This window comes from Moschus berezovskii, chromosome 4 (assembly GCF_049115385.1).
Source record: "Moschus berezovskii isolate FMDL1 chromosome 4, NW_MosBer_1.0, whole genome shotgun sequence".
Lineage (NCBI taxonomy): Eukaryota > Metazoa > Chordata > Mammalia > Artiodactyla > Moschidae > Moschus > Moschus berezovskii.
Window position 1 is genome coordinate 21,919,273 of NC_142463.1, and position 27,120 is coordinate 21,946,392.

The 27,120-nt window shown below is 41.0% G+C and overlaps 1 protein-coding gene across 2 annotated transcripts in view; it reads left to right on the forward strand.

Moving 5' to 3' along the window:
• Positions 1-16,825, forward strand: part of CYP4X1 (cytochrome P450 family 4 subfamily X member 1) — a 47,920-nt gene extending 31,095 nt beyond the window's left edge. The window contains exons 7-12 of one of the 2 annotated variants that reach the window (XM_055402708.2): positions 6,413-6,519; positions 7,153-7,340; positions 12,930-13,063; positions 14,450-14,514; positions 15,257-15,336; positions 16,144-16,825. In XM_055402708.2, coding sequence (XP_055258683.2) covers positions 6,413-6,519; positions 7,153-7,340; positions 12,930-13,063; positions 14,450-14,514; positions 15,257-15,336; positions 16,144-16,312 — 743 coding nt within the window. In that variant the 3' untranslated portion in view covers positions 16,313-16,825. The remainder of the gene's footprint in view (positions 1-6,412; positions 6,520-7,152; positions 7,341-12,929; positions 13,064-14,449; positions 14,515-15,256; positions 15,337-16,143) is intronic. The other variant, XM_055402709.2, reaches the window with a different exon arrangement.
• Positions 16,826-27,120: the final 10,295 nt, after the last annotated feature.

Genomic DNA, 27,120 nt, shown 5'->3' on the forward strand with positions numbered 1-27,120 from the left:
ATTCTGAAAGAGATGGGAATACCAGACCACCTGACCTCCCTCTTGAGAAACCTACACGCAGGTCAGGAAGCAACAGTTAGAACTGGACATGGAACAGCAGACTGGTTCCAAATAGGAAAAGGAGTACGTCAGGGCTGTATATTGTCACCCTGCTTATTTAACTTAAATGCAGAGTACATCATGAGAAGTGTTAGGCTGGATGAAGCACAAACTGGAATCAAGATTGCCAGGAGAAATATCAGTAACCTCAGATATGCAGATGACACCACCCTTATGGCAGAAAGTGAAGAGGAACTCAAAAGCCTCTTGATTAAAGTGAAAGAGGAGAGTGAAAAAATTGGCTTAAAGCTCAACATTCAGAAAACAAAGATCATGGCATCTGGTCCCATCACTTCATGGGAAATAGATGGGGAAACAGTGGAAACAGTGTCAGACTTTATTTTGGGGGGCTCCAAAATCACTGCAGATGCTGATTGCAGCCATGAAATTAAAAGACGCTTACTCCTTGGAAGGAAAGTTATGACCAACCTAGATAGCACATTAAAAAGCAGAGACATTACTTTGCCAACAAAGGTCCGTCTAGTCAAGGCTATGGTTTTTCCAGTGGTCATATATGGATGTGAGAGTTGGACTGTGAAGAAAGCTGATCACCGAAGAATTGATACTTTTGAACTGTGGTGTTGGAGAAGATTCTTGAGAGTCCCTTGGACTACAAGGAGATCCAACCAGTCCATCCTAAAGGAGATCTGTCCTGGGTGTTCATTGGAAGGACTGATGCTGAAGCTGAAACTCCAATACTTTGGCCACCTCATGCGAAGAGTTGACTCACTGGAAAAGACCTTGATGCTGGGAGGGATTGGGGGCATGAGGAGAAGGGGACGACAAAGGATGAGATGGCTGGATGGCATCACTGACTCGAAGGACATGAGTTTGGGTAAACTCTTAGAGTTGGTGATGGACAGGAAGACCTGGCGTGCTGCGATTCATGGGGTTGCGGAGAGTCGGACACGACTGAACGACTGAACTGAACTGAACTGAATGTACTTGGATCTATTTCTTCATATGTACTTGGATCTATTTCTTCACTTTCTTTTCTACTCATTGGTCTATCTATTTGCGTGCTAAATCACACTGAATCATTTAAAGAGAATTTGTAGTATTTTTTTAATTAATAAGGTATTTTTCAGGGGGTTTTAGGCTTATAGAAAAAATGAGCAGAAAGCACAGAGTTCCCATATATTGCTACTTCTTCACCGCCCCCTATATACATACTTTCCCTTTTTAACATCTTGCATAAGTATGGTGTATTTCTTATAGTGGCTGAGCCATTATTATTTTACATATATATTTATTTATTTATTTTATTTTTGACTGCACTGAGTCTTCACTGCTGCACATGGGCTTTCTCTAGTTGTGACCAGCAGGGGCTACTCTCTACTTGTGCTTCGTGGGCTTCTCATTTCACTGGCTTCTCTTGTTGAGAAACACAGGATCTGGGCACATGGGCTTCAGTAGTTGTGGCTGGTGGTCTCCAGAGCACAGGGTCAGTGGTTGTGGCACATGGGATAAGTTGGCCTCTGGCATGTGGGATTTTTCTGGACCAGTGGTGTCCCCTGTGTTGCAAGTCAGATTCTTAACCACTGGGGCACCAAGGAAGCCCTCTTGAGCCATTATTATTAACTGAAGTCCATAGTTTAGGGTTCACTCTTTATGTGTATACTCTCTGGATTTTGACAAATATGTAATGATATGCTTCCACCATTACAGTATCATATAGCATAGTTTCACTGCCCTTGAAACTCCCCTGTGCTCCACCTACTTAGCCCTCCTTTGTGCCACTCCTCTGGCAACCACTAATTTTTTTACTGTCTCTATAGTTTGACCTCTTCCATGTCATTAACTGGAATCATACTATATGTAACCTTTTTAGATTGGTTTTTTTCACTTAGCAATATGCATTTAAAGTTCTTCCATGTATTTTCATGGCTTGATAGTGCATTTATTTTTATTGTTCAATTATATTTTATTGTATGAGGGCTTCCTTTGTGGTTTAGCTGGTAAATAATCCACCTCTAATGCGGGAGAGCTGGGTTCGATCCCTGGGTTAGGAAGATCCCTGGAGAAGGGAAAGGCTACCCACTCCAGTATTCTGGCCTGGAAAATTCCCTGGACTGTAAAGTCCATGGGGTCACAAAGAGTCAGACACAACTGAGAGACTTTCACTTTCACTTGTGAGTTTATCACAGTTTGTTTACCTATTGAAGGACATCTTAGTTGCTTTCAAAAAGCAAAGTTTCAACAATTTTGAATAAAGCTTCTATAAACATTTGTGCATAGGTTTTTTTATTAACTTAAGTTTTCAGCTCTTTTGGGTAAATACCAAGGAGAATGATTAGAGATGGCATGGTAAGGATAAGTTTAGTTTTGTAAGACTCCACCAAATTATCCTCCAAAATGTTCCCTTTATTGTAATGTCTTTATTTGGTTTTGATACCCACTGGGGTTTGTGGTCTTCCCCAGTCAATAGAAATTGACTGGAAGCCAGACAAGAAATTCAGTCAAGCCTTCATTGGGGCTCCCAGAGGGAGCAGAAACAAGTGACAAGCTCCCTTGCTTGGTCCCCAAGGCGGGTGGCTGAGCTTGTTTCTTACATGGGGTGACGATAGGAGTGTGTCCAGGGGTCTGGCTGGAAGGGTGGTTTAGGTGGTTTGCCCATCCTTTGTGTTGTTGCGTTCAGGGGGCCCTGCGGAACACCCTGCTTTTGCTCCTGACACCCAGTTTTTGCTCCAGGTCCTTCAGAAACCGCAGATGGGTTTTGGTTTTGTTTTGCGTTTTTTATACCTTTTGGTCTAGAGTTTGCCTTAACTGCACACGCACACAATAATTTTTAGTCCCATATAGTTTCTTTGTATACTGTAGCTTGAGAAGAGATGTGTCCAGGTACAAGCTTTTCAGCACTGCAGCAAAGGGTCCCAGATTCCAGGCCTGTCTCAGTTTAGGACTGAGAATAATGGCTGGTCTCATAAAATAAGTCAGGAAGTACTCCCTCTGCTTCTATTTTTCTGGAAGAGATTGTAGAGAATTGGCAGGATTTCTTTCCTAAATGTTTGGTAGAAATCACCAAGGAAATCAACCAGGTCTGGTCCGTTCTGGTTTGGAAGGTTATTAATTATTGACTCAAACTGTTTTATAGATAGAGGTCTATTCAGATTAGCTATTTCTCTTTTGACTTTTGGTAGATTGTGTCTTTCAAGAAATTGACGCATTTCAACTAAGTTATCAAACTGTAAGCATGGAGTTGTTCATAGTATTTCCTTAGTCTGTTTTTAATATCCATAAGATCAGAAGTGATGGTTCCTCTTATACCTAATAATAGCAATTTTATCTTTTCTCTTTTTTCCTTATTTAACCTGGCTAGAGATTTATCAACTTTATTGATCTTTTCGAAGAACCAACTTTTGGTTTCCTTGATTTTGTCTCTTTATTTATTTCAATTTTATTGCTTTCTGCTCAGATTTTTATTATTTCTTTTCATTTAGTTAATTTGGACTTAATTTTTTTCTTCTTTTTCTGTTTCCCAAGGGAGAAACTTAGATTATTGATTTTAGATCTTTCTTCTTTTCTGATAATTCTTTTAATGCTATAAGTTTCCCTTTAAGCACTGCTTTCACTGCACCTCATGATTTTGATTAATTGTATTTGAATTTTCATTAATTCAAAATATTTTTTAAGTTGCTCTTGAGATTACTTCTATGACTCAGGTGTTATTTAGAAGTGTGTGGTTTACTTACCAAATAATTTGGAGTTTTCCAATTATCTTTCCATTACTGATTTCTATTTCATTGTGGTTTGAAAGCATACATCCTATGAGTTCTATTTCTTAAAGTCTAGATTATGGTTTATGGCCGCAAATATGGTCTGTGTTGGTCAGTGTTCTCATGTTGAGTGAGATATTCTGTAGTTGTCAAATAGATCCAGTTGATTGATGATATTGTTCAGTTCAACTATATCCTCACTTGTTTTCTGCCTGCTGGATCTGTGCATTATGATAGAGAGATATTGAAGTCTCCAACTATGCTAGTAGATTTATTTATTTCTTCTTGAGTCCTGTTACTTTTTGCCTCATGCATTTTGAGACTCCTTTGTTAGGCACATGCACATTAAAGATCATTGTCTTCTTGGATAACTGATCCCTTTATCATTATGTAATGCTCTTCTTTATCCCTAATATTTTCTTTTCTCTGAAAACTCTTCTGTTTGAAACTAATAGTGCTTCTCCAGCTTTCTTTTGATTAGTTAGCATGGTATATCTTTCTCTATCCCTTTACTTTTAATCTAGGTATATCTTTATATATTTAAGGTGGGCTTGTAGACAACATACAGTTGGATCTTGTTTTTTAGGTACATTCTGACCTTCTTTGTCTTTTAATTGGTGTAGTAAATCATTGATGTTTAAAGTGATTGTTGATATTTGTTGTTCAGTCACTCAGTCGTGTCCGACTCTTTGTACATGGACTCCAGCACACCAGGCTTCCCTGTCCTTCACCATCTCCCTGAGTTTACTCAAACTCATGTGCATTGATTCGGTGATGCCACCCAACCATCTTGCCCTCTGTCATCCCTTCTCCTCTTGCCTTCAGTCTTTCCCAGCATCAGGGTCTTTTCTAATGAGTCGGCTCTTCACATCAGGTGGCCAAAGTATTGGAGCTTCAGCTTCAGCATCAGTCCTTCCAGTGAATATTCAGGATTGATTTCCCTTAGGATTGACTGGTTTGATCTCTTTGCAGTCCAAGGGACTCTCAAGAGTCTTCTCCAACACCACAGTTCAAAAACACAAATTCTTTGCCACTCAACCTTCTTTGTGGTCCAATTCTCACATCCATACATGACTACTGGAAAAAACATAGCTTTGACTATACGGGTCTTTATTGGCAAAGTAATGTCTCTGCTTTTTAACATGCTGTCTAGGTATGTCATAGCTTTTCTTCCAAAGAGCAAGTATCTTTCAATTTCATGGCTGCAGTCACCATCTGCATTGATTTTGGAGCTCAAGAAAATAAAGTCTGTCACTGTTTCCATTATTTCCCCATCTGCTTGCCATGAAGTGATGGGACTGAATGTTGAGTTTTAAGCCAGCTTTTTCCCTCCCTACTCCTCCTATTTTTAGTAGCATTATTTTCACTTTTAATGCTTATGTGTTACTATTCTGTCCACATCTTTATCCTTATTTTATTCTGATATCTAGAATTAAATCTTTGAAAGGCCCACCTCAGTTATTTTAATAAAGTTTTTCCAGTAATTTCTTGGTTGGATGAAGCTCATCCACTATAGATTCCTCAAGATGGGCTTTGTGAGCAAAGCATTTTCTGAGTTCATATAAGTTTATAACAGTTTTTTTGGTAGACTTGATACATGAAGGATAGTTTTGCTGGATAAAAATTTTGCCTCATACTTTGTTTCCTTGAGTTTTTCCTAAATATTCTAACCTTGCCTTGATTTTTTTTTATTGTTCTTGAGAAGTATGATGCTAGCTTAATTCATCATCATTAAAAGTCATTTGATATTTTTGTCTAGAATCTCTGAGAATTTCCTTTTCTCTGCCTTTAATGTCAAATAGTTTTATTAGGATATATATATATATTTAGGAATTGGTTATTCTGTTCCAATTTTTCCAGACATAGTATGAGCCCTTTAATATACAGATTTAATTTTTCTCTTATTTCCAGAAAGTTTTCTTGGATTATAATTTTCAACATTCTGTTCCATATTTTTTTTCCTTTCAGCCCCTTCAGTTATATATAGGTTGGCATTTCTTTGCTGGTCTTTTCCTTTTTGTTCCATTTCATGTGATAATTTTTCCATGAAAATGAGAGAGTAGACTGAGAAAGAAAAGAATGATTGGTTACTTGCACCTACATTTTTAATTATTTTAATTATATTGCCTACTTAGTTATATAAAGTATATTTTCGCCTGTTGTGTTTGTCTTTGGAACTTTGAACAAAAGTTGTCATTTGATGGGAAAATACACATCTGCATAAATTAAGTGTTACTCAGTCATGTCCGACTCTTTGTGACCCCGTGGACTGTAGCCCACCAGGCTCCTCTGTCTATGGGATTCACCAGGCAAAAATACTGGAGTGGGTAGCCGTTCCCTTCTCCAGGGGGGATCTTCCTGACCCAGGGATTGAACCTGGGTCTCCTGTATTGCAGATGGATTCTTTACCATCTGAGCCACCAAGGAAGCCTCCCTGCATAAATTAAATCTATTTAAATGAAATGTTCTCACTCCAATTTCAGGAAATTAGGCAAGATTTGAAAATATCTGGGGGGTCATGGCTTTTTCTGTGATTTATTTTACTTTGACTGACTTTTCTGTCACTTTGGTAATGTAGAATATTTATTCTACCCTAGAAAAGATAATCAAGGATAGAAAGAATTCCCTCAAGGATGAGAATAAGCAGGCTAACACTCAGAAGACGAAATACCGGGACTTCCTGGATATTGTCCTTTCTGCTCAGGTAAGTCTTTCAAATTCTGAGCCTACTCATGTATCTAATTAATTGCATGGGTAGTTAGATGAGAGGGAGGAGGGAAGACAACAAAATCTTTCAAATTCTGAGCCTACTTATGTATCTAGTTAATTTTGTGGGTAGTTAGATGAGTGGGAGGAGGAAGACAAAAGCAAAATTGATCAACTAAATTTAACAGTACTTTTGAATTGATCGTTGGTGCTGCATAGTTTGAGATTAAAAACTGAATTCTACAATTCTGTCACTAGAGGGAGTCAGATTAAGACTAAATTTTTTACAGATTCAGCAGGATTTGGTGATTATCATAAAGATACTTGGTTGTTCAGGGAAACACGGGAAAGTGAATCAGATTAAGCTGAAAAATCAATGAGGAAGAGATGCTGAAAAGTCTGGATAAATCTGACAAAATGATTGCAGGAACTCGTTGCGGGGCCTGCTTTTCTTATCTGTCTTTGGTTCTCCTTTATGCTCTGGGCAAAGCATGACTCAAAGTATATATTTGTTAAACTGAATAAAAATGAAAACTCTTATTTGATAGCTAGTTTTTCCCCCTAAAACTGATTGGGGCTTCAAACATCTGTAAATGACACTGCATAAAAGTATCTCTACTATTCTTTCTAGGCTGAAAATGATAGCTTCACAGATTCAGACCTATGGTCCGAGGTGAACACATTCATGGTGGCAGGGCATGACTCTATAGCAGCAGGCATTTCCTGGCTCCTCTACCACCTAGCTCTGTACCCTGAGCATCAGGAGAGATGCCGGGAGGAGATAAGAGCCATCCTTGGGGATGGGTCTTCCATTACCTGGTAAGATCTGCATCCATAAACATTTCCTCCTTGTTTTCCTCCTGGGATTTCGCTTTATTCTTTCCTTTTGTTGATCATAGTGTTTCAGATACATACATACATACATATATATGAGTAGAAGAGGCAGGCTACTATTGTTCTCCTTTTCTAGAGGGCCCCAAATTATCCCTTTCTCTTTTACACTCACTTATCCGTAAGTTTTCTATTTCATTGTTTCTTTAGTCAGTGTGTGGGTAAAAGGTCCTATTTCTTTCTTTCACTCAGGCCTTGGTGCTTTGGAAACGGGGATATGATCTCCCTAGATTTGCATCTACAGCTTGAATGGTAGGACTCAAGTGAGGCTGTGCTTCTGAAAGACCTGAGTGAACATCTGTATTTCTAAGCCTCATTGAGACGTTCTCTCCCATCCCCTTGCTCACTTCTCAGGAAGGACTTTGGACTTAGAACAAAGTAATAAACATACTCAGTCCACAATTGTTAAACTCAAGTACAGTGTGCACCATTTAACTGCTGAAAATGAAACTGAAAGTCACTCAGTCGTGTCCAAATCTTTGTGACCCCATGGACTATACAGTCCATGGAATACTCCAGGCCAGGATACTGGAGTGGGTAGCTGTGCTCTTCTCCAGGGGATCTTCCCAGACCAGGGATCGAATTCAGGTCTCCCACATTGCAGGCAGATTCTTTACCAGCTGAGCTACCTGGGAAGCTTTAAGTACTGAGGCACTATAAAAAGATGCCATATTTGATGTGGGTTCTGCCCTCGATGAGCTCATACTGTAGTACAGAAGACAGGTCCCCATATATATGGGTTTTTTTTTTTAATTTAAAAAATATTTATTTATTTATTTTTGGCTACGCTAGGTCTTCTTTCGGAGAAGGCAATGGCAAGCCACTCCAGTACTATTGCCTAGAAAATCCCATGGTTGGAGGAGCCTGGTAGGCTGCAGTCCATGGGGTCGCTACGAGTCAGACATGACTGAGCGACTTCACTTTCACTTTTCACTTTCATACATTGGAGAAGGAAATGGCAACCCACTCCAGTGTTCTTGCCTGGAGAATCCCAGGGACGGGGGAGCCTGGTGGGCTGCCGTCTATGGGGTCACACAGAGTCGGACACGACTGAAGTGACTTAGCAGTAGCAGCAGCAGGTCTTTGCTATTCACGGACTTTCTGTAGAAGCGAACAGGGGCTACTCTTCATTGCACTGCACTGACTTCGGTAGTTGCTGCTCGCAGGCTCTAGAGCACTGGCTCAGTCATTGTGACACACGTGGGCTTATGAAATCTTCCATATCCATGGCATATGGAATCTTCCTGAACCAGGGATCAAACCCATGTCCCCTGCATTGGCAGGCAGATGCTTATCCACAGCACCACCAGGGAAGTCTGATCCCCATATAGTTGATTGCAGTATAACATGGTGAGGGTAAAGAGAGAGATACACATTAGTGACCACAGAGATTTAGAAGACCAGCACCTAATCTGCCGTGGGAGGCTCAGGAAGACTTATTGGGAGATCTGACACTTAAGCTGCCTCTTACAGGATGGGTAGGAGTTAGTCTGGAGAAGGAAACGGTAACCCACTCCAGTATCAGGCTACAGTCCACGGGATCGCATAGAGTCGGACACGACTGAGCGACGGAATGGAACGGAACGGAATGGAGGAGTTAGTCAGGTGGAAAACTTTGACTCCATTTGGCTAGACTTTGAGCACATCTTTCTGTTAGTGAAGCTCAGGTTATAGATTTGCTCCTCAGACACACTGTTTGCAAGGAAAATGCTACCGTTGTATTTGTTTTGTTGGTCAAAGAAAGAGATGCTAACAACCCAGCCCAGTTACTAGAGGGAAAACACCATGTTTCAAATGCAAAAGTCAGCTCAATTAGAACATTTTTAAAGGAAAATATGAATTTATATAGGTATAGCAGAGCCAAAGAATTGATGCTTTTGAACTGTGGCATTTGAGAAGACTCTTGAGAAGTCCCTTGGACTGCAAGGAGATCTAACCAGTCCATCCTAAAGGAGTCCTTCATTGGAAGGACTGATGTTGAAGCTGAAACTCCAATACTTTGGCCACCTGATGCAAAGAGCTGACTCATTTGGAAAGACCCTGATGCTGGGAAAGATTGAGGGCAGGAGGAGAAGGGGATGACAGAAGATGAGATGGTTGGATGGCATCACCGACTCAATGGACATGGGTTTGGGTGGATTCCGGGAGTTGGTGATGGACAGGAAGGCCTGGTGTGCTGCGGTTCATGGGGTCGCAAAGAATCAGAAACGACTGAGCGACTGAACTGAACTGAAGCAGAGATCTCACTTTTTATAAAGAAATACTAGTCATTTCCAACCATAAGTCAAAGGTCTAATCTATATAGCACAAGATGCAGTGTTGACTAGTAAGTTTTTATTCATTCACTGAATTTAGGAACAGTGTATATCACCTCCCAATATTAATCAGATATTTTAACCTCGATTAGGGTAGATGTATATACACAACTCAAATATTGACCTTCTTATTCTTGTTTGGCCTATGTGAAATGTGAAAACTATAAGGAAATCTTTGCCAGGTGATAAATTCCAGAGGATCTGTTTGCTACCATTTATTTTAATGAGAGAAATGGCAACCATGTTATAGAGAATAAAAAATGGCCTTTCGTTATATTTAATGAAATTTATACAGAACAGTCTAAAAATTTATAATTCTAATAAAACCACACAGCAAAGAGCAAATTTCTGAAAAAGTTAGAAAGTTGTTCAACATCTCCATTTGCCTCCTTGTCAACCTATTTCTGCATTGGGTTAAAAGACTGCTCATCTTTTTGCACCAGGGCTGAGATGGACAGCATTATATTTCTTAAGTATGAAAAGTGCTAGACTAAGCAGAATTCCTCTTCTTATTCTGAGCTCGAGGAAGAAAGAGTTCAAAATTAAAATTTCACATTAACGAATGGCCAAAGCCTGCTAAATAATCAGAAAAACAAATAAAAATACCTGAAGCAAAAAGACAAAATGTACGCTGTCATTTTACTGAACCAACCTGACTATCTATGATCAAATAAAAAATTTACTCTTCTCCCGCTGATACTTCAAACTTGTGTGGGCAAGTACTTCTCATCACTGGGGTGAAACTGAAAGTGAATCTCATAGTGTTCCCATCCATTTAAATCACAAGAGCAGTCTCATTTCAATAATTAAGCTGTCTGGTCCAGTGTAATAATAAAAGCTTCAAATTGTTATCCACTTGGAGCATCTCCATCTATTCCAGCTCAATACTTCTCTGGGTCTGGAAGCCAGAGGTGGGTGAAGCAGTTCAGTTCAGTTGCTCAGTCATGTCTGACTCTTTGTGACCCCATGGACTGCAACACACCAGGCCTCCCTGTCCTTCACCAATTCCCAGAGCTTGCTCAAACTCATGTCCATTGAGGCAGTGATGCCATCCAACCATATCATCCTCTGTCGTCCCCTTCCCTCCTGCCTTCCATCTTTCCCAGCATCAGAGTATTTTCCAATGAGTCAGCTCTTCACATCAGGTAGCCAGAGTATTGGAGTTTCAGTTTCAGCATCAGTCCTTCCAATGAATATTCAGGATTGATTTCCTTTAGGATGGGCTGGTTGAATCTCCTTGCAGTCCAAGGGACTCTCAAGAGTCTTCTCCAACATCATAGTTCAAAAGCGTCAATTCTTCAGCACTCAGCTTTCTTTAGAGTCCAACTCTCACATCCATATATGACTACTGGAAAAACCATAGCCTTAACTAGACTGACCTTTGTTGGCAAAGTAATGTCTCTGCTTTTTAATATGCTGTCTCGGTTGATCATAACTTTTCTTCCAAGGAGCAAGCGTCTTTTAATTTCATGGCTGCAGTCACCCTGCACAGTGATTTTGGAGCCCAAGAAGATAAAGAGGGGGTTGTGATTGGCTTCTGCTTACCGACCCTTCCAGAAATGGTCCCAGGAGGGAGAAAGGATGAGCAGAAAGCAGCTGATACTGTTGCCATCTTGCCCTTTAAACTTGGTGCTTCCTTTTACTCTGTGAGGTTTTGGAGATTCTCTCACTGGGACTTTATGATGATGACTCATGGGGCAAAAAAATTCTTGTCCTTAGAGTGTCCTTCAAGCTGGTTCAGAAGCGCTCCTTCTTGCTGGTTCACTGGCCCAAAGGACTCACCGTAGTTCTTGCTTTGTCCCTGCTCCTTTCCCTGCCTCTCTGTCTGTTGTGAGTCACAGCCTTCCCTATTAGTTCTATTCTTCCCAGCCTCTAAGGAGCACATGTCAGAACATCTACTGTGATCTTCTTTAATCCCCTCTTTGCTAAATATGAAGGGAACCCCCTTTCCAGCATTCTCCACAGCACTCCAGAATTCCAGCAGTTCTTTAGAAGGATCTTTTTTCCCTCTCAAAACTTGGAGGCCTCCTCTCTTCATTCCTTAGCCATTCCTTGATTTATATGATGAGCTAAATGTTGCAAAGCATTTTCAGAAATCTTCTCAGCAAATCCTTTACCAGGAGTTTAGTGCTTCACTTTATTATCAGGATATTTGGGGTTTTTTCAAGTAGAGTTAATTTATAATGTTGTGTTAGTTTCTGGTGTATAAAAAGTGACTGTAGTTTTTAATATTCTTCCCCTCACTTAACCCCTGTGGTAACTGTAACTTTGTTTTCTTTGATGGTGCTAGTGGTAAAGAACCCACCTGCCAGTGCAGGGGAGGTAAAGAGACATGGGTTTGATCCCTGTGTCAGGAAGATGCCCTGGAGGTGGGAACAGCAACCAACTCCAGTGTTCTTGCCTGGAGAATCCCTTGGACAGAGGAGCCTGATGGGTCACAGTCCATAGGGTCGCAAAGAATGGGACACGACTGAAGCGACTTAGCATGCACAATCATAAATTTGTTTTCTTTGACTGTGAGTCTGTTTCTGTTTTGCAGATAAGTTCATTTATATCATATTTTAAATTTCACATGTAAGTGATATCATATAATATTTGTCTTTCTCTTTCTGACTTACTTCACTTAGCATGATAATCTCTATATCCATCCATGTTGCTGCAAATGACATCGTTTCATTCTTTTTATGACTAAGTAGTATTCCATCGTGTATATATAGCACATCTTCTTTATCCATTCATCTGTTGACGGATAGTTAGGTTGCTTCCATATCATGGCTCTTGTAAATAAAGCTGCTGTGAACACTGGGGTCCATGTATCTTTTCAAATAAGAGTTTTCTCCAGATATATACCCAGGAGTGAGATTGCAAGATCGTACGGTAGCTCTGTTTTCAGTTCTTTGAGGAACCTCCATACTGTTTGCCACAGTGGTTACGCCAGTTTGCATTCCCACCAATAGTGTAGGAGGTTCCCTCCCTTTTCTCCATGTTCATGGTGAGGATGTGTGGGACCTGTATGGTTCCTTGTCCTCTGGGACCTCAGCTGATCCTGAGGCAGAAAGTGTTCCTTTTTAACATTCTGTTACATAAATCAATGGGTAAAAGGACTTTGACCAGGAGCAAAGGTTGAATAGAAAAATATGTCAGTATTTACAAACTGAATATGGAGTCTGAGTTCCCTGTGTTCCCTCTCTTGTCCTCACAGGGACCAGCTGAGTGAGATGTCATACACCACAATGTGCATTAAGGAGTCCCTCCGCAAAGCACCTCCAGCCGTGTCCATTTCCAGAGACCTCAGCAAGCCCATCACCTTTCCAGATGGACGCTCTTTGCCTGCAGGTCTTTGCATTCTTTTCCTAAGCAGTTTCTAAAGACCTTTGAATCCTGGGGACCACAGTGAAAAAGACCAGAGGGATTCTCAACTTTTGGAAAAGTCAAAAGACAAACCTCAGGATAGCTGGCTTAGGGTTGGGCACCTGTTAAGTTCTCAGTGGGTAATGCCTTGACCAGATGTGGGTTTCTGAGACTTTCCCAAAGGCATATAGTCATTTGAAGCAAAACTATGAGCAGAACCTATATCACCAGAATCCCAACTCAGGGTTTCTTCCATTATGGGACATTGTTTCTAAGATAGTCCTGGCTTGGCTGCATTTGAGACCAGGCAAGACTTCACAGGAGATGAACACTTTTATCTTTATCAGAAGACCCAAAGAGGGTTTTTGCCTTCATCATCATAGTAATATTACCCTAGTAAGATGCAGCACTTTAAGTTTACATAGAACCTTCAAATAGAATATCTCATCTTTTTCACCTTCTGACATGCTCTTAGCAGACACTTATATGTGTTTTGCAGTTTGCGGAGTGTTTTCAGATACTTTTGGTGTAGCCAAAAACCCACTGGGGGATCCCAAAGTGCATTGAGCAGAACTAAAACTTGCTCAGAGTTTCCACATCTGGAGCCCAGTGCTCTTCAGAACAACACAAGTATCTGAGCAGGGCAAGTGGGAGGCAGAGAGATCACATGAGACACCCTCCACTTAATCTGCTTCAGTGTTCAATTAACTCTTGCCCTTAGGAACAAGTCAACAGGATTGCTTGTATCAGTACCAACAGCCTGTCACTTACTGTCCCTTTGTTGACAGATCTAGAATTACTTTACCAAAATTATTTCTGATAACCAAGTAATCCTCAAATTATCTCACCTCTGTCTTGTTTCCTTTTTTGTTTTTAAAATTTTATTTATTTGTGTTTCTTCTGTCTTTTTTAAAATCCTCATACTACATGAACATTTGCCAAAACTCCCTACTTCCATATATGACCTGCACCAACAGAGACTTGTCATTGGATCTGCAGAGTGGAAGTACAATCCTGTTCCTAAATGTACCTAAGCTATTGTGTCTGGATACTTTATAGTCCATGAATAGATGTATAAACAATTTCTAGGGATAGTGGAAAACAGAAACATACGCTATCATTTTGACATGATACCAAGAGCACCTTAAGGTAGAATCAGGTATTAAATAGATCATTGATTTGAAAACTAAGGTGTCACTGAACCCCGTCTGTTTATGGTCCTTCACTGCTGGCATCAGCTACAGCCCACAGAACTCTGCCAGGAACTAAGTCTTTCCCTTCAAAAAGAAAAGTGTTACTGAAGAGCAGTATAAAAGGAGCTCACAACTTGCTCTTTTTTCTGTAATTTCTTTTATTTCCTTCCTTTCTCAGGAATGACCGTGGTTCTCAGTATTTGGGGTCTCCACCACAACCCTGCCGTCTGGGAAAACCCACAGGTATGACTGTCCCACTCTCCAGATTTCCTTTCAATGACTTTTATTGGTCAAACCCAACAGGAAACCCCGTGGGTCAGTTTGGAACCCAGAGCAAGGTGGGAAAGGGAGGAGAAAGGATCTGAAGAGGCAAAAAGAAGGTTTGTAGCATACCTGAGTCTCTTGAAACTCTAAACACAACATGTGCAGATACTTCCTTTTTTATATGCTGCTAGTTTCAAACCTGTTATGTGTAATGGGAAGTTGAACAACTGATCACATAGGTCATCTTGGCTTGACTTCTAAGTAGATGCACTTGTACCTTCAAAGTGAAAATACTACCACTGGCCATGGTATTTCTGCTTTCCTCCTGCCTAGTCTGGGTAGCAGACTAATCACCTGGGAGACCAGACAAGGTCAGCAGGTCTAGAGTTGTGCTGTCCAGGATGGTAGCCATTAACCACATGTGATGTGGAGCACTTGAAATGTGGCTGGTTAGAACCAAGATGTGCTGGGAAAGTAAAATTTTGCAGCTGTAGTACAAAAAATAGGAAATATTTTCTTGAAGTAATTATGTATATGAATTCATGTTGGAGTGATCATATTTTCTGTTAAATAAATTATAAAATTCATTGCCCCTTGTAAAAATGTGGATACCAGAACATTTGAAATTACATATGTGGTGCATGGATATTCCTATTGATCAGTGCTAAGCAGTAGCTTCAGAAATGTGTTAATGCTGTTTTGGGGATGGTCATGTTTTCAGGTCTTTGACCCCTTGAGGTTCTCCCAGGAAAATAATAAAAGACACCCCTATGCCTTCTTACCATTCTCAGCTGGACCAAGGTGAGGACTATTTGAAATTTTTAAAAACACATAAAAATGTTTACTTGGGAACAGCCTTCTCACTTCAGCCCCCCAACTCTATAAGGTCTTCTATGGAAACATCTTCTTACCTGACCATGAGGTAGATCTTGGTGCCTGTTTGAGCTACTGAAAGTGTCAATTAGTTTCACGAGGGACAATACCCTTTGCTATGGCATCCTATACCGCCATGGCTCAGAAGGCTAAACAGCAAGTTTAAGGCAAGCTGTGGCTCATGGGTTCGGTGCAGGTTCACTCCCAATAAAGATGAGATGATTCTTTTTCAGAAAAACAATTATTTCATCTTTATATTAGAATCTTAAATTGTAAGACACTTGATATATGCTTCATGATGATTTGGTATACACTGTGAGAAGATTCCTTCCCATGTAGTTCATTAATATATTCTTCAGCTTACATACCTGTCCTTTTTTGTGTGTGAGAGGACATTTAAGTTATTCTTTCTTAGCAAATTTCAGTTCTACAATACAGTGTGTTACCAACTATGGTCATCATGTTTTATTATACATTAGAACTTCACGGCGGGTGAGGGGGTGGAGGGAGGAACAATTCTGTGAGCAGCTCCAAGTGCCACCTCGTTTTGGAAGGGCATCAACTTGTACCTTCCAACTTACATTTAAAGGGAACAAGGTAAGTCCAAAATCCAAAAGTTGGTATGGAATTTCATGTGCAAATGTATTGTTAACATCAGACTTGTTTTTCTAGTATCTTATTAAAGCTTCAGAAGTATTCAGTTCTTCAAGTCTCTCTTTTTCTTGATGTCTGCAGGAACTGCATTGGGCAGAATTTTGCCATGACTGAGTTAAAGGTGATTGTTGCCTTCATTCTGCTCCGCTTCAAGATGACAGCAGAGCCCACCAAACCTGTTGTCTTCAAACCCCATATTTTCCTCAAACCCATGAAGGGGATCTACTTGCATCTGAAGAAACTACCCTAATGTTAGAGCCTAGGATGTGATCATTATATACATTTTGTTTTAAAGTTAAATTACAGCTCAAGGTCCAGGAAAATAGAGTGTAATCAAAGTATGGTGACATAGGGTGTCACCTAGATCTGTTTCTGTATGATTCAGAGATTTTCTCATCTTTTCTGTTTGATTCTGGTTATTACTAATGCCAAATATCAAGAATTTTGTAAGTGGCTTCCATATATTTTCTGCTGTTTTAAAATCTCTTTCAGATTTGCACTCAGATGAATGTATGCTCATGGTAAAAGATTTACAACACTAGAAAAGCTATGGAGTGAGAAGTAAAAATCCTATTTCACATAGCCACACCTCCCTGCCCAATCTTACTGCTTTTCCTAAAATCAGAATAGTTTGGGATGCGTTCTTTCAGACTTTTTCCTGTATATTTCATACATGCATATGTATGTACATATTCTTATCTATGGGATCATATCCATATTGTTCTTGCTTTTTTCACTCAATAAAAATACATCTCATTTCTAATCATGACTTCATGAAATTCTGTAATGTGAATATACTATAATTTTTTTAGCTCTTTTCCTATTATTGGAAACATTATTTTTAGCTTTCAAAACCTGCTTATTGGCCATTTATGTTTATCTTTGTTTTGTTCTCTGTGATGTGTAGGTCATCTATGTTTATTTTTCTATGAAGTTATCTTTTTCTTATTGATTCATGTAAATTCTTTACATATTGTGGATAATAATCCTTGATTATAACTTTTCTTTGTAATTTTCCCCCCATTGTTTTACTTTTTGAAAACTGTATTTATGTTGTGTTTATCATATGGGACATCTAAATTTTCATGAAGTAAGATATATAAACTTCTATTTATGGTCTATGGGATTTGACAGAGAAGGCAATGACACCCCACTCCAGTACTCTTGCCTGGAAAATCCCATGGATGGAGGAGCCTGGTAGGCTGCAATCCGTGGGGTTGCTAAGAGTCAGACACAACTGAGTGACTTAGCTTTCACTTTTAACTTTCATGCATTGGAGAAGGAAATGGCAACCCACTCCAGTGTTCTTGCCTGAGGAATCCCAGGGACGGGGGAGCCTGGTGGGCTTCTGTCTATGGGGTCTCACAGAGTCGGACACGACTGAAGCGACTCAGCAGCAGCAGCAGCATGGGATTTGAGTCTGGGATAAAAAGGTTTTTGTTTGGAATAGTATCAAGATATTCTACATAGTTTCCTGATGCTAACAACTGTTGTGAAGCCTGAACAGGAATTTCTTAATGATTTTGAGATTCACCATTTATTTGATGTGTAAGTGCCAAATATTTGATACATATTAGATACTCAGTGGATTAATAGACATGGCCCCTGCCTTCATGGAGCTTCTATTCTAAAGTGGAAAATGGATACCAAATAGATAAATACAAATTGTATTAATACTGAGTGCCATGAAAGAAATGAGTGGGCTGAGCTAGACAGTAATCCAGTGGAACTTACATTTTTTCATTTAAGTATAGTTGATTTACAATGTTGTCAATCTCTGCTGCTTCAGCTTTACACATATATACATTATTTTTAAAATTCTTTTCCCAGGTTTATCCCAGGAAAATGAAATGAAAGTTGCTCAGGTATGTCCAATTCTTTGTGACCCCATGGACTATACAGTCCATGGAATTCTCCAGGCAAGAATACTGGAATGGGTAGCCTTTCCCTTCTCCAGGGGATCTTCCCAATCCAGGGGTTGAACCCAGGTCTTCTGCATTGCAAGCAGAGTCTTTACCAGTTGAGCCACCATGGAAGACCAAGAATACTGGAGTGGGTAGCCTTTCTCTTCTCCAGCGGATCTTCCCAACCCAGGAATCGAACCAGGGTCTCCTGCATCTTAGATGAATTCTTTACCAGATGAGCTACCAGGGACACCCCTTCCAGCTGTGGAGGGCTGTCATTAAGGGATGGCAGTTAGGTTATCCCAGGAGATTAGATATAATTCCCTGTGCTGTACAGTAGGACCTTGTTGTTTATCCATTCTAAATGCAATAGCTTGCATCTACCAAACCCAAACTCTCAGTCCATCTCTCTCCTCCCCTCCCTTCCCTGTGGCAACCACAGTCTGATTTCTATGTCTGTGAGTCTGTTTCTGTTTAGTAGACAGGTTCATTTGTGCCATATTTTAGTTTTCACATATAAGTGATATCATATGGTATTTATTTTTAAGGGGAATTTACTTTAGATGGGGTTGTCTAGAAAATCTTCTTTGAGAAGGTGACATACAAGTTGAAACCTGAAAGATGGTAATGGAAGTTAGCCCTCCTTTTCCTCATGTGCCTCGTAGCAGCAAAATTATGGCAAGTAGCTGGACAGTTTAAATAGCCCTGAAACATGCTCCCTGCCAAGTAACAGCAAACTAATCTTGACAACATGGGTAGACAGTAAATGGAAAGAAAGCGCTGATCACATCAGAAATAACCCACTCTAACAAGAAGATCCCCAAATAGAGGGACCTAAACCAGAGCGACTGAACTGAACTGAACTGAACTGAAACCAGATAGAAATTTCTTTCTCTCTCACATTAAAGTCTCAGGGAGGCAAGTGGTCCAGAGTTGGTAGCATGGTTTGCTTTACAAGACCGTCAAGGCATCCAGGCTCCTTCAGTCTTCTTGTTCTCCATCTTCAACATGTGACTTTCAGTTAATGATCTGAGATAGCTGCCAGCTCCCGCCACCGCATCTGCCTTTGAGCAAGTGAGAGGACATAAGAGGGAATGGGAAGGCATGCACCTTTCTTTTTGAAGACATTAGCTGGAAATTGTATACGTCCCTTCTGCTCACAGCTCTGCCTATAACCAACTTCCTCCTTTAGCTGAAAAGGAGATTAGGAAATGTGGTCTTTCACTGGGACCATGTTCTCAACTAAAATGATTGATACTTCTGTAAGAGTGGAGAAAAGACGTTGAAGGGACACTGAGTCATCTCTGCCACAAATAGCCTACAGTCTGTGGGCTAGGACAGATGTTTTTAAAATAGAAACTGTATTAGGGATAGTGCTGAGACCATGAAGGGTGTCATAGCATTTAGAGTCTAGTAATTAAAGGTCACCATTCAGCAGGCCATACAGGTAAATCTATAAGCATTCAGTCTCAAGTCAGGAATAGGTGATGTGGGCAAGTATCTTGAAGGAGTCACAGAAACCTGAACAAAATGCTATCACTCTCTCTTCTTGTCCCCCTCAACAGGGAGATGGCACACAAGCAAAAAACAATGCTCAACTTCTTAAACACTAATCTTAAAATTGTTCTGTAAAGGACAGTACACCCAACAGAGTTAGTTGTAAATCATATCAAGTGTCATGTTGTTATTCTTTACCTTTTGTGTATCACTGATCATTGTACAAATTTGAATAAAACAGCAAATCTTCCCCCAGAAATATATACATTTTCCAAGCACCAGTGAAAGAGTTTGTGATCTTGTGACACCAGTGGACTCCTTGAGTCCGTTTCTAGTTCCTATTGAGAGCCATTCCCTTGCCCTAATATCTTGGAGAACCTTAGCAGATGGATATGTCTAGTAGTGGAGGTACCCTATTTGTTCAGGAGGCAAGTCATTTCATCCTTAGGCAGTTTGAGAATATTGAACAAAAAAACTTCCTCCTTTATAAAACTCACCCATTGGTACAACTCAAAATTTCTTTAACAATATATAGATTTGATGGATAGCTACATGTAAAAGGATGAAACTAGATAACTTTTCTCACACCATATACTAAAAAAAATAAATTGAATTAAAGACTTAAAAGGAAGACTAGAAGCCATAAAATTCCTAGAAGAACACTATAGGCAGTGAGCTCTTTGTCACAGGCCTTAGCAATAATTTTTTGTATCTGTCTCCTTATGTAAAGGAAAAAGAAGCCAAAATAAATAAATAAGACTGCATCAAACTAAAAAGCTTTTGCACAGGGAAGGAAACCATCAACAAAATGAAAAGCATACTGAATGGAAGATTCAAATTATATGTCTACTAAGGGGTTAATATCCACAATCTATAAAGAACTCATAGAACTCAATATTTTTAAAAATCCAATTTAAAAATGGGCAAAGGACCTGAATAGGCATTCTTCCAAAGAAGACATACAGAGGGCCTACAGACACATGAAAAGATACTCAGTGTCACAAATCATTGTTGTCCAGTCACTCAGTCATGTCCGACTATTTGGTACCCCATGGACTGCAGCACGCCAGACTTCTCTGTTCTTTACTATCTCCCAAAGTTTGCTCAGAATCATGTCCATTGAGTTGGTGATACCATCCAATCATCTCGTCCTCTGTCATCCCCTTCTCCTGTCTTCAATCTTTCCCAGCAACAGGGTATTTTCCAATGAGTTGGCTCTTGAAGTCAGAATCTTAGCTCACCTACTTTTCCTCCTGTTTACTCAGGAATGCCTTTGTTTCTCAATATTTGGACTCTTCACCACAAGCCTGCTATATGGGAAGACCCTCAGGTATGACAGTCCCAAACTCCACCCAGTGGCATCTAAGATAGTCAGCAAGGACAGGAAGGAACAGAATATATTCACAGTAGAGGGCGTGGTTAGAACAACTATCCATAGGTTAGGAAAGAGAGAACAAAATTCCTGTGCTTTTAAAAGAAAAATATTTTGGGACTTCCCTGGTGGTCCAGTGGCTAAGACTCTGCACTCTCAAGGCAGGGGCCCCAGGTTCAATCCCTAGTCAGGGAACTAGATCCCACATTTAACTCCCACAATTAAGAGTTCATATGCCTCAACTAAAGATCCTGCATGCTGCAAACTAAGACAGAAGATACCACATGCCATAGCTAAGACTTAGGACAGCCAAGTAGATAAATAAGTATTTAAAAATAAAACAAAGAAAAGAAAAATATTTCCCATTTGTAAAATTTCCAATGTTCCACAATGATTCCTCATCAACAGAAACACATCATATCCTTTTGGGAAGTAAAAGGTATGTGATTAGTTGCCTGACACAATGTCATTTAACCACCCTGCACCCCACTTTCAATTATTTATAAAGTCAAGCTAGTCATTGAGTTGTGATATACATCACAAACAATTTGTTACTGGAAATCATTAAAGTAGCAAAATTATATAGTCTTTGCCTTGTAAAACATTAGCACATATTTGAATTTAGACCTTCAAAAATCCCACTCTCATTTACACTTAAAGTTAATATGAATGAGGGTGAGAAGGACAGGAGAGACCTGCAGGGTCTGGGAAAGAAAGAGCACAATCTGTGAACCAGTGTTCAGAGCCACCACACAGTCTAAATCCAGGCTGTGCTCATCCACGTCTCCCACAGAGATGGGGAGGTGGAAGGGCTAGGATCTGACTGACTTGAGCATTTGAATTGCCACCCCTTGAACTTTGCACAGGGATTCCCAGGTGACTCAGTGGTTAAGAACATGCCTGCCAATGCAGAAGACATGGGTTTGATCCCTGGGTCGGGAAAATACCCTGGAGGAGGACATGGCAATTCACTCCAGTATTCTTGCTGGGAAAATCCCATGGACAGAGGAGTCTGACAGGCTACAGTCTGTGGGATCACAAAGAGTCTGACACAACTGAGCACGCACACAGGAACTTTGTACAAGTCACTAGCTCAGTCTATTGGAAACCCAAGAAAAAGGAAAAGAGTAATAAATAATTTGATTCCTTGTCAATTTGTATATGACAAAGGCAGTTATTTACTGTGAAGGGATAATCAGTTCAGTTCAGTCACTCAATCATGTCTGGCTTTTTGTAACCCCATGGACTGAAGCACACCAGGCTTCCCTGTCCATCACCAGCTCCCAGAGTTTGCTCAAACTCATGTCCATCAAGTCAGTGATGCCATCCAACCCTCTCATCCTCTGTCATCCGCTTCTCCTCCTGCCTTCAATCTTTCCCAGCATCAGGGTCTTTTCCAATGAGTCAACTCGTCACATGAGGTGGGAAAGTATTGGAGTTTCAGCTTCAGCATGCGTCCTTCCAATGAATATTCAGGACTGATCTCCTTTAGGATGGACCAGTTGGATCTCTTTGCAGTCCAAGGGACTCTCAAGAGTCTTCTCCAACACTACAGTTCAAAAGCATCAATTCTTCTGTACTCAGCTTTCTTTATAGCCCAACTCTTACATCCATACACGACTACTGGAAAAACCATGTGCTGTGCTTAGTCACTCAGTCGTGTGACCCCATGGACTGTAGCCTGCCAGGCTCCTCTGTTCATGTGGATTCTCCAGGCAAGAAAACTGGAGTGGATTGCTAACTCCTTCTCCAGGGAATCTTCCCAACCCAGGGATAGAATCCAGGTCTCCCGAATTGCAGGCAGATTCTTTACCAGCTGAGTGACCAGGGAAAAACCATAACCTTGACTAGACGGACCTTTGCTGGCAAAGTAATGTCTCTGCTTTTTAATATGCTGTCTAGGTTGGTCATAGCTTTTCTTCCAAGGAGCAAGCATCTTTTACTTTCATGGCTGCAATCACCATCTGCAGTGATTTTGAAGCCCAAAAGAATAAAGTCAGCCATTTCCCCATCTATTTGCCATGAAGTGATGGGACCAGATGCCATGATCATTGTTTTCTGAATGTTGAGTTTTAAACCAACTTTTTCACTCTCCTCTTTCACTTTCATCAAGAGGCTCTTTAGTTCCTCTTGACTTTCTGCCATAACGGTGGTGTCATCTGCATATCTGCTGCTGCTGCTGCTGCTAAGTCACTTCGGTCGTGTCCGACTCTGTGTGACCCCATAGACGGAAGCCCACCAGGCTTCCCCATCCCTGGGATTCTCCAGGCAAGAACACAGGAGTGGGTTGCCATTTCCTTCTCCAATGTGTGAAAGTGAAGTCGCTCAGTTGTGTCTGACTCTTATCTGAAGTTATTGATATTTCTCTTGGCAATCTTGATTTCAGCTTGTGCTTCATCCAGCCCAGCATTTCTCATGACGTACTCTGCATATAAGTTAAATAAGCATATAAGTTAAATAAGCAGGGTGACAACATACAGCCTTGTCATACTCCTTTCCCGATTTTGAACCAATCTGTTGTTTCATGTCCAGCAAGGATCGAACCAGGGTCTCCCACATTGCAGGCAGACACTTTACTGAGCCAACAGGGAAGCCCTGAAGGGAAAATAGTGAAGTCAATAGATTTGGCTAAGTCTGATTGTATTTTAATTGTCCTAATGATTCATGGTTGCTTTTTACGCTAGGGACATATTAGATCTGCCCCTAGATTGTAGAGTCTCTGCTTTCTCCAGACTGTGTTTTCAATGGCAGGCCTTTAGGAGCATCAGGCTAGACTTGGAGTACCCAGCCTTTGTCAGTTCCGAGAGTTAGCTTTAGGAATTGCATTCATGATATGTGTAGAGTTTGCGGGGCAGGGGGGACTGGAGGACCTTCACTCTCATTACAGATCTTTACCCTTGAGATTCTCAAAGGAAAATCTTGAAAAAAAGACACCCCAATGCCTTCCTACCATTGTCAGCTGGATAAGGTAAAGACTCAAGCTGGTAAATAGGATGGAAGTGTACAGTAGTGCTTGCTTGACAAAATTCACTCACTCTAAGCCCACATCTCACTGGCACTGTGGTGGCTCCCTACCACATTCCCTGACTTGTCTTCTTTTATGGCCAGGGAGTTCAGACGAGCCCCCAGAGACCAGTTAATTTCATAAAGGACAGCTCTGTTCCTTGGCAAGTGGGCATGCATTGATGCCAGCCATCTCCACCCCAGACACGGCAACACTGGCAGCACCAGGCACAGTCTAAACTCCTGTTCCAAGTTCGTAATGTCCCCTTCCCATAGTAGTCACTCAGTTCAGTTCAGTTCAGTTCAGTCACTCAGTCGTGTCCGACTCTCCACGACCCCATGAATCACAGCACGCCAGGCCTCCCTGTCCATCACCAACTCCCGGAGTTCACTCAAACTCATGTCCATCGAGTCGGTGATGCCATCCAGCCATCTCATTCTCTGTCGTCCCCGTCTCCTCCTGCCCCCAACCCCTCCCAGCATCAGAGTCTTTTCCAGTGAGTCAACTCGTCGCATAAGGTGGCCAAAGTATTGCAGTTTCAGCTTTAGCATCAGTCCCTCCAATGAACACCCAGGATTGGTCTCCTCTAGAATGGACTGGTTGGATCTCCTTGCAGTCCAAGGGACTCTCAAGAGTCTTCTCCAGCACCACAGTTCAAAAGCATCAATTCTTTGGCGATCAGCTTTCTCCACAGTCCAACTCTCAGTCATGTCCGAATCTTTGCGACCCCATGGACTGTAGCTCATCAGGCTCCTCAGTCTGTGGAATTCTCCAGGCAAGAATACTGGACTGGGTTGCCATGCCCTTGTCCAGGGGATCTTCCTGACTCGGGACTGAACCTGGGTCTCCTGCACTGCAGGCAGATTCTTTACCATCTGAGCCACCAAGGAAGCTCCAATATGGTATAAGAAAAACCTGCTTTACCAAACAGCATAACACTGAGTATACCAGGTTTAATATTCTCATGCTCTTTACTGCAAATTCAAGGCTAGGGTAAATTGTCATGGCAACAGAGAGCGGAATTGTGAATGTAAAACATTACATGTTCCATATTTTACTTATTAAAAACCCTCTGTTGTCTCTGTCCAAAAAAAGAAAAAATATTCTCATGCTCAACTGCACAGATTTCTAAACGAATAGTAGTAAAATTAGTGTTTCTTCTCCATAATTTGGAAAATTTTTCTAGTTCTACGGATCCTGCAGAATCAATTGTTAACACAATTCACTATCACTTAGTCTTGACACAAAGGAACTTTATGGTCCCAGTATACTTAAAACCTTTCCTGGATTCTATCACAAACTTGGTTTGGTTTAGGATATGGATTTTGTTTCCCTGGAAAATGTGTCATATATAAAAAGATTGTCTCATGTTTCTAATAATGTACAGATTTTTTAAAATCAGGTATTACTTTTCCTCCCTGGTGTCCCCAGGAACTGCACTGGGCAGCATTTTGCCATGGCTAAATGCAAAATGACCCTGGCTCTGACTCTGCTCCACTTCGAGCTGACTCCAGACTGCTACAAGCCTCCCACACTCATGTGCCAAATTATCCTAAAATCTAAGAATGGAATCCATGTGTTCCTAAAGAAAGTTTGCTAATTTTCAGTTCAGTTCAGTCGCTCAGTCGTGTCTGACTCTCCGCGACCCCATGAATCACAGCACACCAGGCCTCCCTGTCCATCACCAACTCCCGCAGTTCACTCAAACTCATGTCCATCGAGTTGGTGATGCTACCCAGCCATCTCATTCTCTGTCGTCCCCTTCTCCTCCTGCCCCCAATCACTCCCAGCATCAGAGTCTTTTACAGTGAGTCAACTCGTCGCATGAGGTGGCCAAAGTATTGCAGTTTCAGCTTTAGCATCAGTCTTTCCAATGAACACCCAGGATTGATCTCCTTTAGAATGGACTGGTTGCATCTCCTTGCAGTCCAAGGAACTCTCAAAAGTCTTCTCCAGCACCACAGGTCGAAAGCATCAATTCTTCGGCAATCAGCTTTCTTCACAGTCCAACTCTCACATCCATACATGACCACGGGAAAAACCATAGCCTTGACTAGACAGACCTTTGTTGGCAAAGTAATGTCTCTGCTTTTTAATATGCTATCTAGGTTGGTCATAACTTTCCTTCCAAGGAGTAAGCGTCTTTTAATTTCATGGCTGCAATCAGCATCTGCAGTGATTTTGGAGCCCAAAAAAATAAAGTCTGACACTGTTTCCATTGTTTCTCCATCTATTTCCCATGAAGTGATGGGACCAGATGCCATGATCTTTGTTTTCTGAATGTTGAGCTTCAAGCCAACCTTTTCACTCTCCTCTTTCACTTTCATCAAGAGACTTTTTAGTTCCTCTTCACTTTCTGCCATATGGGTGGTGTCATCTGCATATCTGAGGTTATTGATATTTCTCCCGGCAATCTTGATTCCAGCTTGTGCTTCTTCTAGCCCAGCATTCCTCATGATGTACTCTCTGCATAGAAGTTAAATAAGCAGGGTGACAAGATACAACCTTGACGTACTCCTTTTCCTATTTGGAACCAGTCTGTCGTTCCATGTCCAGTTCTAACTGTTGCTTCCTGACCTGCATACAGGTTTCTCAAGAGGCAGGTCAGGTGGTCTGGTATTCCCATCTCTTTCAGAATTTTCCACAGTTTGTTGTGATCCACACAGTCAATGGCTTTGGCATAGTCAATGAAGCAGAAATAGATATTTTTCTGGAACTCTCTTGCTTTCTCCATGATCCAGCGGATGTTGGCAATTTGATCTCTGGTGCCTCTGCCTTTTCTAAAACCTGCTTGAACATCTGGAAGTTCACGGTTTACATATTGCTGAAGCCTGGCTTGGAGAATTTTGAGCATGACTTTACTAGCATGTGAGATGAGGGCAATTGTCCAGTAGTTTGAGCATTCTTTGGCATTGCCTTTCTTTGGGATTGGAATGAAGACTGACCTTTTCCAGTCCTGTGGCCACTGCTGAGTTTTCCAAATTTGCTGGCATATTGAGTGCAGCACTTTCACAGCATCATCTTTCAGGATTTGAAATAGCTCAACTGGAATTCCATCACCTCCACTAGCTTTGTTCGTAGTGATGCTTTCTAAGGTCCACTTGACTTCACATTCCAAGATGTCTGGCTCTAGGTCAGTGATCACACCATCGTGATTATCTTGGTCGTGAAGATCTTTTTTGTACAGTTCTTCTGTGTATTCTTGCCACAAGTCTCCTCATAAAATGATTAGCGAAGATATTTTATTACCAGAGGAAGAATATGAAGATAAATATAATGCC